The following is a 14,746-nucleotide window of genomic DNA, read 5'->3' as shown; positions in this document are numbered from 1 at the left end:
AATGGAGCGACCCAGCGCTGGGAGAACAGATTTGCTTTCCCAGTGGGCCAGCCCAGAGGCAAGAGGCCTCCATCCAGAATCCAGAAAGCAGACATATCTCCGGCAGTCTAGAAGGCAGTAACATTATCTAGGTGATTTCTGTGTTAGGCAGAATTTTCCAGAGAGAGATAAACAGAGTCAATGAAACTCATATATGTATAAGAAATAAATTTATATCAAGAAATCATTTCTTTATCAAGCAGTCCAGCCAAACTGAAGTCTATGCATCCAGTGCTAGCCAGAGGCCACATCAGACTCATGCAGCTGCCAGTGGAGGAAGCAGAGAGCAAAGCAGGCAGCTGAGAGCAGAGACTGGAGAGTGCAGAGGCATGAAAATCCAAGGTGGGCAGGAGCACTTCAGGACCCCACAGTTGGCAGGTTTAGCAAGCCACAAGGGCTGTGAATTCTGTAGGCTGCAAATCCCAGAGGCAGACGTGCAATCCAGGCAAGCAGAAAGGGAAGAGCGGCAAGAGAGAGGATTTCTCAGTATCACTTGGATCAAAAGGTCATACTCGCTAGATGTCATGGAGCTATATCTGTATTTAGTGGTGGGACTCTACCCCTGACTTCACACAGGTACCATCACATTCACATATAAGTAGACTATCACAGTGTCATAGAACAGATGATAATTTTCATACCTCAAGAGCTAATGTAATGAGTTCTGTCAGGTTTTGAACTTAATTTCCATGATCTCTTCTGTTCCTCCAATTTTTCCCATTTGAATGAAAAAATATTAACTCCTTCCTTCGTACCATTGTGCTTTGGGAACAGACAGCTTGTAGTCTCAATTCCACAGGCTAACCGATGAAAAGTCATTATTGATGCAGAACCCATATTTGATTCAGATCATTCATATGGTGAGATGCTGGATTTGTCACTGATATAAGATTGTTACGATGAAGTGATGGAGTCAGTGTGCATTTCATGTGGCAAGGATATGTATTTTGTGACCAAAGAATGAAAAGGGATAGATTTTATCATTTCTCCCAAATGGCTATAATCCCATTTAGGAATTGAGTGTTTTTGTCATGTTAATGAAAAGGATCAGTATGGATCTATCTTGAGTCAATCTATTTAGACATAGAAAACATTAAATACTTAGACATATGAAAATTAAATGGGCAAAGAGAGATGCCAAAATAAAAATAAATCTCTCAGAAATAGAAGTTCAAAGAGATGAGGAACATCTACCAGACCTCATAGAGAAAGAAAATTTATCCGTAGAGCTGACTTTGAATTTCTAGCTTCTGAAACTGTGAGGAGGAGCCCTGGTGGGTTGTGGTTACGCAGAGGACTGCTAACTTGGAGGTCAGCAATTTGAAGCCCCAGCAGCTCTTTGGGGGAAAGATGATGCTTTCTACTTCTGAAAAGAGTTGCGGTCTCTGAAACCCACCGGAGCTGTTGCACCCTACTCTGTAGTGTCTCCGTGAGTCAGGATCAACTTGATGGCATTGAGTTTGGTTAAACTGTGAGGAAATCAATGTCTGCTTGTTAAACTAGGCACTTGTGGTGGTTCTCTTAGAGCAGCTGTTGATAATGAAGACAATGTGTACGATTTTTCAAACTCATGTGTTCTATACTTTTACTCTTGCTACAGTTCCCAAGTGAGAAAGAAGCTGAAGTACTTTGTCACCTGCAGTTCCTAGGAATGATGGATCATGCCAACGAGACTAGGATCCATAATTTCATCCTTGCTGGTTTCACTGCCACTGGAACTATGCGACCTCTTGCCGTTGTGGGGACCCTATGCATCTATCTCCTCACCCTGGCAGGGAACCTGTTCATCATTGTCCTGGTTAAAGCAGATTCTGGACTGTCCACACCCATGTACTTCTTCATCAGTGTCCTCTCCTTCTTGGAGCTCTGGTATGTCAGTGCCACGGTACCCACACTGCTGCATACCCTGCTCCATGGGAAATTACCCATCTCATCTGTGGTGTGCTTCATCCAGCTGTATGTCTTCCATTCCTTGGGCCTGACCGAGTGCTACCTGCTAGGGGTGATGGCCTGGGACCGCTACCTTGCCATTTGCCGCCCACTCCATTACCATGCACTGATGAGCAGACAGGTCCAGCTTACGCTTGCAGGGGCCTCTTGGGTGGCTGGCTTCTCAGAAGCACTTGTACCAGGCATCCTCACAGGCACTCTTCCCTTCTGCTGGAAAGAGGTGGCCCATTACTTTTGTGAAGTGGCACCTCTAATGCGGTTGGCATGTGTGGACACAAGCTGGCATGCTCGAGTCCATAGGACAGTGATTGGAGTGATCAATGCCTGTAACCTTTTATTCATTTTGGGGCTCTATGGGGGGATCCTGAGGGCTGTAATGAAGTTACCCTCAGCAGCAAGTCGTGCCAAGGCCTTCTCTACCTGCTCCTCCCATATGACTGTGGTGACGCTCTTCTTTGGCTCTGCCTTCATTGTCTATTCAGGACCACCCGAGATCCGAGCTGATGGCAAAGACAAGTTTATTGCCTTAGTCTATTCTCTTTTAACCCCTTTCTTCAACCCTTTTATTTATACCCTTCGTAACAAAGAGGTGAAAGAGGCTATGAAGAGGGTCTCTCAGAGGATTAGGGCTGTGTTAAAAGGATCTTGACGCTTTCTAGGGTCATCAATCATCCACTTAGCAACTGCAAAATCAGTGCATTGGTGAGAAATGTGTAAGGAGATTAGCTATAATGAAGACATCATTAGACTTGGTTCAATCTCAGGTTATGTCAACACATGCTATTTTAGCAAATATGAACAAATGCCATCTGTAATCAAGTTAATGCCCTCAGGAGAGCTACTAATTGTTGAATTTTGCATTAGGAGAGGGTACGGAAGTGTATGAAGTCCTTTGCACAAAACACCTCTGTCTCAGATAAATTTAAAATCAGGAGGAAGGAAACGACGTAACTAAAGTTCCATAACAAGTTGGAAGTAGGCTGGAAATGGACGAGCAGTATCGTTTTCATACTCCTAACCTGAGTTCATTCCACTACATCACTTGACTATAAGCTCCATTGTTTTGTGAAGCAAAAAGCCTGCAACACCTGTGCCCCACACCCTGCGCCCCATCCAAGAGTACCAACCTGCAGAAGTAGATGGAAATCTCATTACAATGAGTCATGATCTTCCTTTGTTGGCCTGCTTCCTATATTAACTCTCATGACAGCATCTCAATAGCAAACATGGCCTACTATTTTACACGGCTGCCTTGGACGAACGTTCTGCCTGAGGAGTCTTTCCATTCTGTTCTTTTTATTTTCATTTCTAGGAGTAAGGCTAGACTTAGTACCTCATAGAAGAATTACATGATCCCTCACAAAGCCTTATCAGAGTACAATTGAATATTTGTATATAATTTCTCATTAAATCTCCATGGCTGGAAAAGTAAGATGTCTTTCCAAAATCAGCTATGCAAAGTTTAAACTCAATATGCTTTTATCTAACTTAAAAAGAGGAAAAACAGTATTTTTAAAATGAAAGAGGATCTGGTACTACTAAATCTTCATCCTCACTACCATACCTATTAATTGCAGCTTTTTTACATTCCAGGTAAACCCAGGAATCAGACCACATATGAACACATGAGTTTTTATTTCAATGACTTTTTACTAAAAGGAGCTTTCACCTAAATGAGGACTAGAAATAGAAATTATTTTAAACATTACATGTAACCCACGATTTATATATATAACATGCAAAGTAATTTTTGGAAAGTTATTTTATGTTTCACAGTCATACAGTAGCAGAAATCTTGTCAATATTGTGAGCACAATTTCTTGAGTGCTTTCAGTGATTTTGACATGGATTTTGTTGTTGTTATTGTTAGGAGTTGTTGAGTTGGTTCCATTCATAGTGGCATTATGTAAAACAGAACCAAATACCATCTGGTCCTGCATCATCCTCATGTTTGAAGCCATTTTTGCAACCACTGTGCCGATCTGTCTTGCTGAGGGACCTCCTTTATTTCACTGCCGCTCTACCAATCATCATGTCTTTCTCCAGGGACTAGTCTCTCCTGACAACATGCCCAAATAAGTGAGTTGTAGTCTAACTATCCTTACCTTTAAGGGCTGTTTTGCCTGTGTGTCTTCCCAGGTAGATTTGTTTGCTCTTTTGGCAATCAGTTCATGTTACTTTTAATATTCTTAGCCAGCACCTTACCTCATATGCATCAACTTTTCTATGGTCTTCCTTATTCAATGTCTGTCACATGCATATGAGATGATTAGGCTTTTTTGGGTCTTCTTCCAAATACAGGGTAATAGATCCATTGTGGAAAATTAGCACTCAAAAAATCACTTGGAATCATCTTAGTAAAGCCTTATTCATAAAAGTGTGTATGTGTGTCCTAGATTTACTAAATTAAAAAGTTGAAGGTATAGCCTAGTACTTTGTGAAACAAAGCCTCATGGTGATTAGAAAGCAAGCTCAAGTTTGAAAATCTCTGATGAAATTTCATGATTGAATTTGGAAAGAGGGATTAGAAATAACAACACAGTATCTTTCCTGCTTTTATCAGCCATCCTACTGCGTCCATATGTTCTTTTCTGCTCTGCTTTGTTGTAAAAAAGACTTTCCAAGTGGAGGAAGTCTGACTTTCAGTTATGTTTTCTAATTACATGGGAGAAGCATGTGCAAAATTAACACATAGAGAGATATCGTAGAGAGATATTTTAAATTCTACCCTGAGTAATTAATATACCAAGGACATAAGTCATCAGCAAGTATATACACATCATTTTAAAGAAAATACTTAAGAAAATTTACCTACTGAAGGTATACAGAACACACAGTGGCTTCAAGCATACCTAGAATTAAACAAATACTAGGCTATAAAACAAGGCTCAAAATAGTTAATAGAATTAATATGTAGGCCATAGTTTCTAATGCTGATGTAATTAAACTAGAAATAATTAATATAAGTTTAAAATGATTATTAAAAACAAAACAAATAAATAGTGAGATGATTCTGATGCATGGAAACCCATGTGCTACAGAGTAGGGCTTGTGCTCAGTGTGGTTTTCTTGGTTGTCAACTGAAGGAAGCAGTTCACCAGGCATTTCTTCCCTGGTGGCAACTTTTAACAGCTGAGAACAAACAGTGTGAGTTATAAATCTCTATTTCAAGAAACCAAAGGAGATATACATGCCATACTCATGTGTAGGATGATTTAACATATGTTACACCTTATTAACATGGGAAGCTATATATAGATATAATACAATCCCATTTCAAATTCCATCAATATTCTTTAAGAAATAAAGAGAAAGCTGCTAAGTCTGCATGAAAAGGAAAAGGACCTCAGATAAGCAGAGAAGAACAAAGTAAGAATTCTCACACTTCCTTCTCCAGTGACTGGTCTCTCCCAACAATATGTCCAAACTGTGTAAGATGAGCTCTTGTCCTTGCCTCTAAGGAGCACTCTGACCTCACTTCTTCTGAGACCGATTGGTTTGTCCTTTTAGCTGTCGATACTTTCAATATTCTTCTCCAGCTTCGCGATGCACTGGTCCTTCTTCAGTCTTCTTTGTCATCTGTCCCGCTTTCACGTGCACTTGAGGCAATGGAAAACATCGTGGTTGGGTCAGGAGCACTTTGGTCGTCAAAGTAACATCCTTGTTCTTCCATACTCTAAAGAGGTCTTGTGCAGCTGATTTACTTAAAGCAACACATCTGAAAATCTTGTGAATACCTTTCAAATGTTGTCAGATACTGACAATTTATATATATATTAGAAGGCCTGCTTTCTAACTTGACACTACAGCAGGGATTTCTACTTGTCTCCCTTGTTAAATCCTGAATTCCTTGATAGAAATAGGGCCTTATTCTTTTCATTTTCCCCATTCCTAATACAGAATTAATGTAAAGTGAGCATCCTGAACTGATAATGGAGACATGAAAAAATATATAATTTCCTGAGCTTAACAAGGCCTATACTTAGTAGCTTCCAACTTTATTCTTCCTTTTTATGCTTCTAGTAACTCTGAAACCCCTCCCTTCTCATTTGTATAGACTGTTGAATCTTTAGTATATGTTAAAAAATTGATTTGGTTTCTGTGGAAGTTTCTTCTAAATAAGTATTGATATCACATTCTGAATATAGGCACAGTTATTTTGATATACACGTTTAATATCAAACAAGGATGCCATATAATTGACACATAAATCCTAGTAGTATTCTGTATCAGATGAAGTTTTATAATATCTACAAATGTGTCTGTAAATGAGGGAAATTTTGTTATTGAGGATTTTAGGGAGGCAATACCTTTGTGAAATGACAGGTGGGCAAGACAGGTGTTTCAGATGAAGAAGAACCTATATTCAAAGTCAGAAAAGAATGCATCTCTAATTGTCCAAATATATTAGAATTTTTACATAAAGAGATATTTTCTGGTATCAAAATCTCTAGTGGCCCAGAGAAGGCAAGATCCTTCAATCAGAGCATAACAAGGAGGGTTGGAAAATTGAGAAAAGTGTGCTACGCTTCCCTGTGGGCAACTTCCTGCCCTTCGACACTCCTTTTGAATGTTCCTTTCACCCAGAGGCCCCTGAGTATACGTTGAAAGACAGCCCTGGGAGACCAGCTTCCTGTAGTGTGAAATATAAAGAGTAGAAAGGACATCAAGAATGAAGCTATAAATTCTAAGATCACCAAAAATAATCAGATAAGAGGAGGAGATGGTGATGGAGAGATGATAGTAGTAGAAGAGAACTTAGAAGTTTTGACGTTTTCCTGAGCGAGAGGTATTTGGGTTGTAGAAGGAAAATGCTAAGGTAATTGATATTAGCACTCCCTCCCCTTAATTATTTTTCAGTGATTATAAGAGACCATAAATCAACAATGAAACTTACAACTTTTCTCTAATTCTTAAAATGTTTCCACCCCACCCCCCACCCCACCCCACTATCATGATCCCAATTCTACCTTACAAATCCAGCTAGACCCAGAGGATGTACATTGGTACAGATAGGAACCATAAACATGGGGTATCCAGGACAGATGACCCCTTCAGGCCATTGGTAAGAGTGGCGATACCAGAGGGTGGAGAGAAGGTGGGGTAGAAAGGGGGAACCGATTATAAGGATCTACATATAACCTCCTCCCTGGGGGACAGGCAACAGAAAAGTGGGTGGAGGGAGGGAGACATCGGACAGTGTAAGACATGACAAAATAATAATAATTTTTAAATTATCAAGGTTTCATGAGCAAGGGGGCAGCTACGAGGAAGGGGGGAAATGAGGAGCTGATACCAAGGGCTTGAGTGGAGAACGAATGTTTTGAGAATGATGAGGGCAATGAATGTACAAATGTGTTTGACACAATGGATGTATGTATGGTTTGTTATAAGAGTTTTATGAGCCCCAATAAAATGATTTTTTTTAAAAACATAAATTGTCACTTTTGTAAGAGATTCAGAAAGCATTTATCTGTGGACGCCATTACAAGATGGCGCCGGACCGCGCCCCGCATCGTCAGAGCTAAGCTGTAAACAAGCTTGTTGCGCATGTGCTGCCAGCCGCTCGCTATGCATTATCAAATTGCACCAATCCTGGTAGGACACGTCACCGAGCAGGGTATTTATACCCGGGGTTTTAGGAGCTTGGGGTCTTCCGCAGCTGACCTTGGAGCAAGAGGCAGCTTAAATAAACTTCGCAGATTGCATCTACCAGAAGGGTCCTGACCATTCTTGTCTCGGTCCGTGTTGCGCCGTGTCATCCGCGCGCGACATTTATCGAAGCCTTTATTTTGGAAAAGGGGAAGCTGAGGTTATGTGAACAGAAGTTTTAAAATGTGTGCTGCCAGTTAATGACAATGCAAGCTCACAATTCAAAATTTGTAACTTCAGAAAAGACACTCTTATACAACAAGACTTCTAGATCAAGACTGAGGAGGGAGTGGGGAGCTCTTACACAATGGTCTAGCCTTTGAGACTTCCTGGTGCTTGTCTACTTCCTTGATTATTCAGCAATGTCTCTACCAAATAAATTATCATTAGACTCTATTGACCTCAGCTTTGAAAATTTGGTTTCTTTAGTTTCTGCATTTCTTCTTATTATAGACCTTTTTTAAGGTCTCTATAATGTACTAACTTCCAAGTGTCTTCCTAAAGGAGGTCTTAAGAATCACTTTTTAGAAAAAATATTTTCTCCACTAACAATGATCAAACTGCTTGTTTGATCATTGAGAATGATAAGAGAGAAAGAAGTGTGGATTTTCCTCTCTCTCCCATTTCCTGATGATGGAGTTGAAAAACATATACTTACTTCATCTTTGGGACTCATATTGTAAACAGGATTAAATTAATACAAAGTGAGAAGTATTAATGAGATAATGTCACCGCTCCTTTCAGGGGCTCACAGTCTACATCCATGGCACTAGGAACATTTCCAGATTCAAAGGAGAGGCCTGCATAGCTCATCCTCAGTCCTGGAAATGATGGATCCTGCCAACCGCACTTGGAACCAAAGTTTTATCCTTGTTGCTTTCACTGCCACTGGAACTATGTGACTTCCTGCCTTCTTGAGGACCGTATGCAGCTACCTCTTCAGCCTGGCAGGGAACCTGTTAATTATTGTCCTGGTTAAAGCAGATTCTGGACTGTCCACACCCATGTACTTCTTCATCAGTGTCCTCTCCTTCTTGGAGCTCTGGTATGTCAGTACCACAGTACCCACACTGTTGCATACCCTGCTCCATGGGCTGTCACCCATCTTATCTGTTGTGTGCTTCATCCAGCTGTATGTCTTCCATTCCTTGGGCATGACTGAGTGCTGCCTGCTAGGAGGGATAGCCTTGTACCACTACCTTGCCATTTGTTGCCCACTCCATCACCATGCACTGATGGGCAGACAGTTCCAGCTATGACCAGCAGGGGCCACTTGGGTGGCTGGCTTCTCAGCAGCACTTGTGCCAGCCAGCCTCACAGCCACTCTTCCCTTCTGCTTGAAAGAGGTGGCCCATTACTTTTGTGATCTGGCACCTTTAATGCGGTTGGCATGTGTTGACACAAGCTGGCATGCTCGAGTCCACATTGCGGTAATTGGAGCAATCAATACTTGCAAACTTGTATTCATTTTGGGACTCTATGGTGGGATCCTGAGAGCTGTTTTCAAGTTATCCTCAGAAGCAAGTCGTACCAAGGCCTTCTCTACCTGCTCCTCTCATATGACTGTAGTGACGCTCTTCTTTGGCTCTGCCTTCATTGTCTATGTTGGGCCACCCGAGATCCGAGCTGATGGCAAAGACAAGTTTATTGCCTTAGTCTATGCTTTTTTAAAAATTATGTTTGTATTAAACTTATATAGTGCCTTGAGCAGAACTGACATCTTTTTTATATTGAGTCTTCCAATCCAACAGCATGGGATATTCGTCCATTTCTTGTGGTCACCCTTGGTTTCTTATAATGGGGTTCTGTAGTTTTCCTCATACAAATCTTCTCTTCTTTTACTCGGGTATATCTCTAGATATTTCAATTTGTGCTTGGCTATTATAAAGGGTACCACCTTTTTTGATCTCCTCCTCGTTGGTCTTGTTCAATGTGTATAGCAGTCTGATAGACTTTCTGTTTATTTTTCTTGTATCCTGCCACTCTGCCATATTCCTCTATTGCTTCTAGTACTCCCCTTGTGCATCTTTTAGGATTTTCCATGTATAAAATCATATCATCTGTGAATAACAATAGTTTCACCTCTTCCTTCTCCAGGCAAATACCTTTGATGTCTTTTCTTTACCTTATGCTGTTAGCTAAAACCTGCAGTGCGATGTTAAATAAGAGTGGGGACAAGGGGCATCCTTGTATGGTTTACTTTCTCAGTGGGATTGTGTTAGTCTTTCCCCCATTGACTACCATGTTAGCTAATAGTTTTTCATATATAGCTTATATTATCTTGAGGAATTTTCCTTCCATTCCTATAGTCTCATGTGTCTTATACAGGAATTGGTGTTGGATGTTGTCAAATGCTTTTTTCCCTATGTATCAATATTATCATGTGGTTCTTATAGTTTTTCATGTCAATGTTGTGAATGATACTAGTGGTCATTATTTGAATATCCACCCTTACATCCCTGGTATGAATCCCACTTGGTCATGGTGAATTATTTGTTTCATATAATTTTTTATTCTATTGGCCAGTATTTTCTTAAGGATTTTTGCATCGATGTTCATTAAGAATATTGGTCTGTAGTTCTTAATTCTTGTGGAATCTCTGCCCTGTTTCGGTATCAGAGTTATATCAGCCTCAAAGAAGGAGTTCAGGAGTTTGCTGTATCTTTCTATGATCTGGAAGAGTTTGTGTAGGATTGGTGTTAGTTCTTCTCTGATGCTTGGTAGAATTCTCCTGTGAAGCCATCTGGTCCAGGGCATTTTTTAGTTGGTAATCCCTTGAAAATCTTGTTTATTTCTTCCATTGCTTTGTGTCTGTTGAGATTCTTTACATCCCTCGGGAATAGTCTAGGGAGGGATTGCTTTTCAAAGAATTTATCCATGTCTTCCAAGTTGTTGACTTCATTGGAGTACAGTCCTCTGTATTACTGTGTAATTATCCTTTTGATTTCATTTGGGTTTGTTATAATGTCCCCTCTTTCATCCCTCATCTTTGCTATTGAAATGTTCCTTCCTTTCTTTGGTTAGGTTTGCCAGCGGTCTGTCCATTCTGTCTATCCATTCAAAGAACCAACTTTTAGCAGCATTCATTTTTTTTCCAGTTTTCTTATTTTCCCACTCCTGAATCTCAGTCCTGATTTTTATTATTTCTTTTGTTTTGCTATAAGTAATATTGTCCTCTTGACTCTGCTCTAGTTGCTGTAAATTTTGTGCCAGCATGCCAGTCATAAGTCTCTCTTCCTTTTTCATATGTGCATGTATTACTGTGAAACTTGTTCTGATACTGCCTTTGCTGTGTCCCACAAGTTTTGGTATGTCATGTTCTCATTCTCATTGGTTTCTTGAAATTTCCTAATTTCATCTCTGATCCGTGTCAGTACACACTCCTTTTGCAACAGAGAGTTATGCATCCTCCAATTGTTTGCTCTTGTTTTCTTCATCTTCCTTTTGTTGATTTCCAGCCTTATAGAACAGTGGTTAGAGAGGTCTGTATGATATCAATGTGCTTAAATGTATGCGGATTCGCCTTGTGCCCAACCATGTGACTGTCTTCACGTATATGCATGTGGGCTTGAAAATAATGTGAATTCTTTTGCATTTGGATGAAGAGCTCTGTAAATATCCATCAGTTCAAATTTTCTAATTGTAGTGTTTATATCTGAAGCCTCCTTGTTGAGTTTCTTTCCCTGTGATCTAGCTCTCTCAGAGAGCAGTGTGTTGAAAACACCTAACTATAATAGTTGAGCCTGTGGCTTCTTTTTTCATCTTTTGGAGCTGTTGGTTGACCTATTCAGTGGGTCCCTTGTTCAGGGAATATATATTTAAAATGCTTAATAGTTCTTGGTCTACCATTCCCTTGAGCATAATTGTGTCCCTCCTTATCTCTTTTTATGGTTTGCACCTTGAGGTCAATTTTTTTCTGAGATTAGGATTGCAACCCCTGATTTTTTTGAATTGCCATTTGCTTGATATGCTTTTCTCTAGCCTTTGTTTCTCAGCCTATTTTTGTCATAGTCTTGAGATATGTCTCCTGTAGGCAGCACATTGATGGGTTGTGTTTTCTAAGGAAGTCTGTTAGCCTCAGTCTTTTAATGCTTGAGTTAAGTCCATGGGTATTCAGGGTTACTGCATCCATCTGTGGATTCTGTGATGTCATCTTATACCTTTTGTGTTGGGTGTTCTTATATGCCTTTCTATTAGTGTGTTGTTCATGTGTGTGTATGGGGTTGAGGATGTGGGGGGGGGGGTTCTTTCTTGATTTCTTTCCACCCGTAAGCCAATGCTATCTTAGAGGTTGTTTTCTCTTTAATGCCCTCTGAATGAGGTTGTTCTATGTGGAGGTCTCTTATTTGAGCTCTGTAGGTGCTGTTCTTCTGCCCATATTGGGTCAGCAAGGATCTTTTGTTAGGCTGGGTTTCTTTTAATGTATTCTTTGGGTTTTTCTATGTCTGGGAAGACTCTTACTTCTCCATCTAGCTTTATAGATAATTTGGCATGGTAGAGTATTTTTGAGTTTGCATTCTTTTCCTTCAATTTTTGGAATATGTCAATCCACTCTCCCCTCTTCTTCATAGTGTCCGCTGATAGGTCTGAGAATATTTTTATTTATATGTGATTGCTTGTTTTTCCCTAGCTGCTCTCATGATTTTCTCCTTTTCCTGAAAGTTGGATAGTTTAACTCTTATTTGCCTGGGTGACATTTTGGTATTTAGTCTAGCTGGAGTTCTTTCACACTCCTGAATGACTACCTGGTTATTTATTCATTAATCTGGGGAAGTTTTCCTCTAAAAATTCTCTCACTGTTGTTGCAGATGACTTCTTTGTTGTGTCTTGTTCCAGGAATCCAATTATTCTGAAGTTGTTCCTATTCATATCATCAGACATAGCTCTTTGGCTTTCTTCAGTTTCTCTGATGATCTTCTGAGATTTTGGTTCACGTTTGTTAAATCAGCTTGGTTGTCCTCTAAGTCACTGGTGCAGTTCTCTGCCTCCTCCAGTCAGTTGGCCAAGTCCATGATCCTGCTACTGTTTTTGTTATCTCGTCCTAAGCTCTATTTCCCTTTGGTGCATGGTCTTTATCTTCTCTATCACTTCATCCTTTTTCTGTGTTGTTTCCCTCATACCAAGTATGATTCCAAGCAGCATTCTGAAAATTACCTTCTGTGACAGATCAATATCTGCTTCTTCTATGTACGTCGTTATGTTAAGTACATCTTCTGCTATTGCCTTTGTTTCTCTTGTTTTTGTTGTTGTTGAGGTTGTTGGGACTGATTACTCTTTATTTTGTGTTGTTTTAGAGGAGCCAGGTGGCATTTTCTGGGAAGTCAAGCACTGGCTGTTGCTGGGAGACCCAGACGAATGCATTTACCAACTGCCTGCAGCTAATTGTACTATGGAATTAGCTTAACGCTTTATCCTCCTGTGGATTTACTCTTTCCCTAGTCAACCAGTAGTCTATTATTTGGAGGGCAAATTGGATGGTTCTCTTAGGGCATGTTGGTTGGGTGGTTGTGGACCACCAAGGATGGTATAGTACTGGGTGAGCTAACAGGAAGCCATGATGGTGTGGCTCACAGAACTTGGAGTGCCAAAGAGGGCATGTGGAGATGCCTGCTGCAACAGGAGTGTCCCAGAAGGCTGATGGGTTGTCTGATTTTGTGTAGAGCACAGCAAATGGTACTTTGAATTTCCCTTTTCAGCTAGATCACTTTGGAGTTTGAGCAGAGGTTCCCACAGCAGTGTGGATCATTGGCTAGTGTTGGCCGAGCTGCCATAGGCCTTGTGAGGAACTACAGCAAGTTGGAGGAAGTTCTCTCAATTATGTGGCACCACAGAGGATCAGCAGGAGCTCCCCCAGCCATGCAGGAAAGATTTCACCCGAAGAAGGTGGGTGGGATTTCACAAGCCATGTGCTAAACACTGCAGAGTGTGGACAGGCAGAATTTCCCTGTGGAAAAGGTAGGCTGGATTTCCTGCAGAAGTTGGGTGGGATATCCCCTGGTTGAGAGTGGGCAGGCTTTCACCAGCCTCAGATTATGCTGCAGAGGGTAGATATCTACCAGCTGGGTGGAGGGCAGGCGTAAAAGCCCTAAGCTAAGGGGAGCGTTCTGGATGTCAACAGTGAGGTGTGAGAGGAAATTGAAGAGATAAAGAAAAGCAAAACAAAAATATTAAGGCCACTGAGACTCTGGAGGTTCAGAGAGAAGAGAGGGAGAGAAATATAAAAATGTATTTGAGGCCTGATACCTGACAGTGGGGTTGGAGGGGTTTAAACCTTTCCCCAAGGCAGCAGCAAGCTGTGACTGTGTTCAGATAAAGCACCTGCGCACACTCCAAATTATCCTAGCCAGCCTCTACTGTGGTAAGCCAAAACTTCCAGCTCCTCATTACCTAGTGCATCTGTGCCTACTTATCATTATGATGCTCTTCTGACAACCCAGCAGTGTGGAATTTCCCTCTTAGTAACTCTTCTGTGCTGATTTCTGAGAATTCCCTTTGGTATGTGTTATTTGACTGCCATCTTCCCAAAAGTCCATGTAAATTTTTAAAATTGTGGCTGTGATGTACACAGCAAAACATTCTCCAATTTAACTTCAGCATTTATAATTCAGTGACATTGATTATACTCTTCATGATATACAACAATTATTGATATCCATTTCCAAATTGTTCCACTCCATTAACCAAAACTCAATGTACCTTAAGCAAAATCTCTTCCATCTTTAACTCATCATAACTATTGATCAATTTTGCTTTCTTTCATTTTTAGTATTTTTCTTGATAGAATATTCACATATCATACATTTCCATAGTTAAGTTGCTTTATAAAAGACTTGTATATGCACCATCACAATCAGTTGTAGTGCTCCTTTCTCCCTCCTGCTTCATTGTTTCCTCCCCAATTTCCCTCCCCTTCCCCACCCCTGGTCCCTGATAAGCCATTGCACCAGTTATTGTCTCTATGCATCCACTCATTCTGTACTTCATAAACTGGGAAACAAATGGAAACAGTAAAAAATCAAAACAAAACAGAAAATAATAATAACGTAAAGACAAAAATAAATAGTAAGAAAGAAAAGACCACCAACAGTATTAAGAAAGCCAGTGA

At 40.5% G+C, this 14,746-nt stretch overlaps 1 protein-coding gene and 1 pseudogene across 1 annotated transcript; both read left to right on the top strand.

The window, feature by feature from the left end:
* The first annotated feature begins 1,690 nt into the window (after positions 1-1,690).
* Positions 1,691-2,638, top strand: LOC101660311 (olfactory receptor 6N2-like). Its single transcript, XM_004714802.2, has one exon. It carries the CDS (start codon positions 1,691-1,693, stop codon positions 2,636-2,638), a length of 948 nt encoding a protein of 315 aa, XP_004714859.2.
* A 5,830-nt stretch (positions 2,639-8,468) lies between these two features.
* On the top strand, positions 8,469-13,023 carry LOC101660002 (annotated as a pseudogene).
* Positions 13,024-14,746: the final 1,723 nt, after the last annotated feature.

Source organism: Echinops telfairi, unplaced genomic scaffold (assembly GCF_000313985.2).
Source record: "Echinops telfairi isolate 266 unplaced genomic scaffold, ASM31398v2 ScPeMD7_7425;HRSCAF=8463, whole genome shotgun sequence".
NCBI lineage: Eukaryota > Metazoa > Chordata > Mammalia > Afrosoricida > Tenrecidae > Echinops > Echinops telfairi.
This window is presented reverse-complemented; position numbering and strand designations above follow the sequence as displayed.

What these genes read in the sequence shown, in the direction of transcription:
- LOC101660311 (XM_004714802.2), top strand. Translation starts at nt 1,691, where the DNA reads ATGATGGATCATGCCAACGAGACTAGGATCCATAATTTCATCCTTGCT.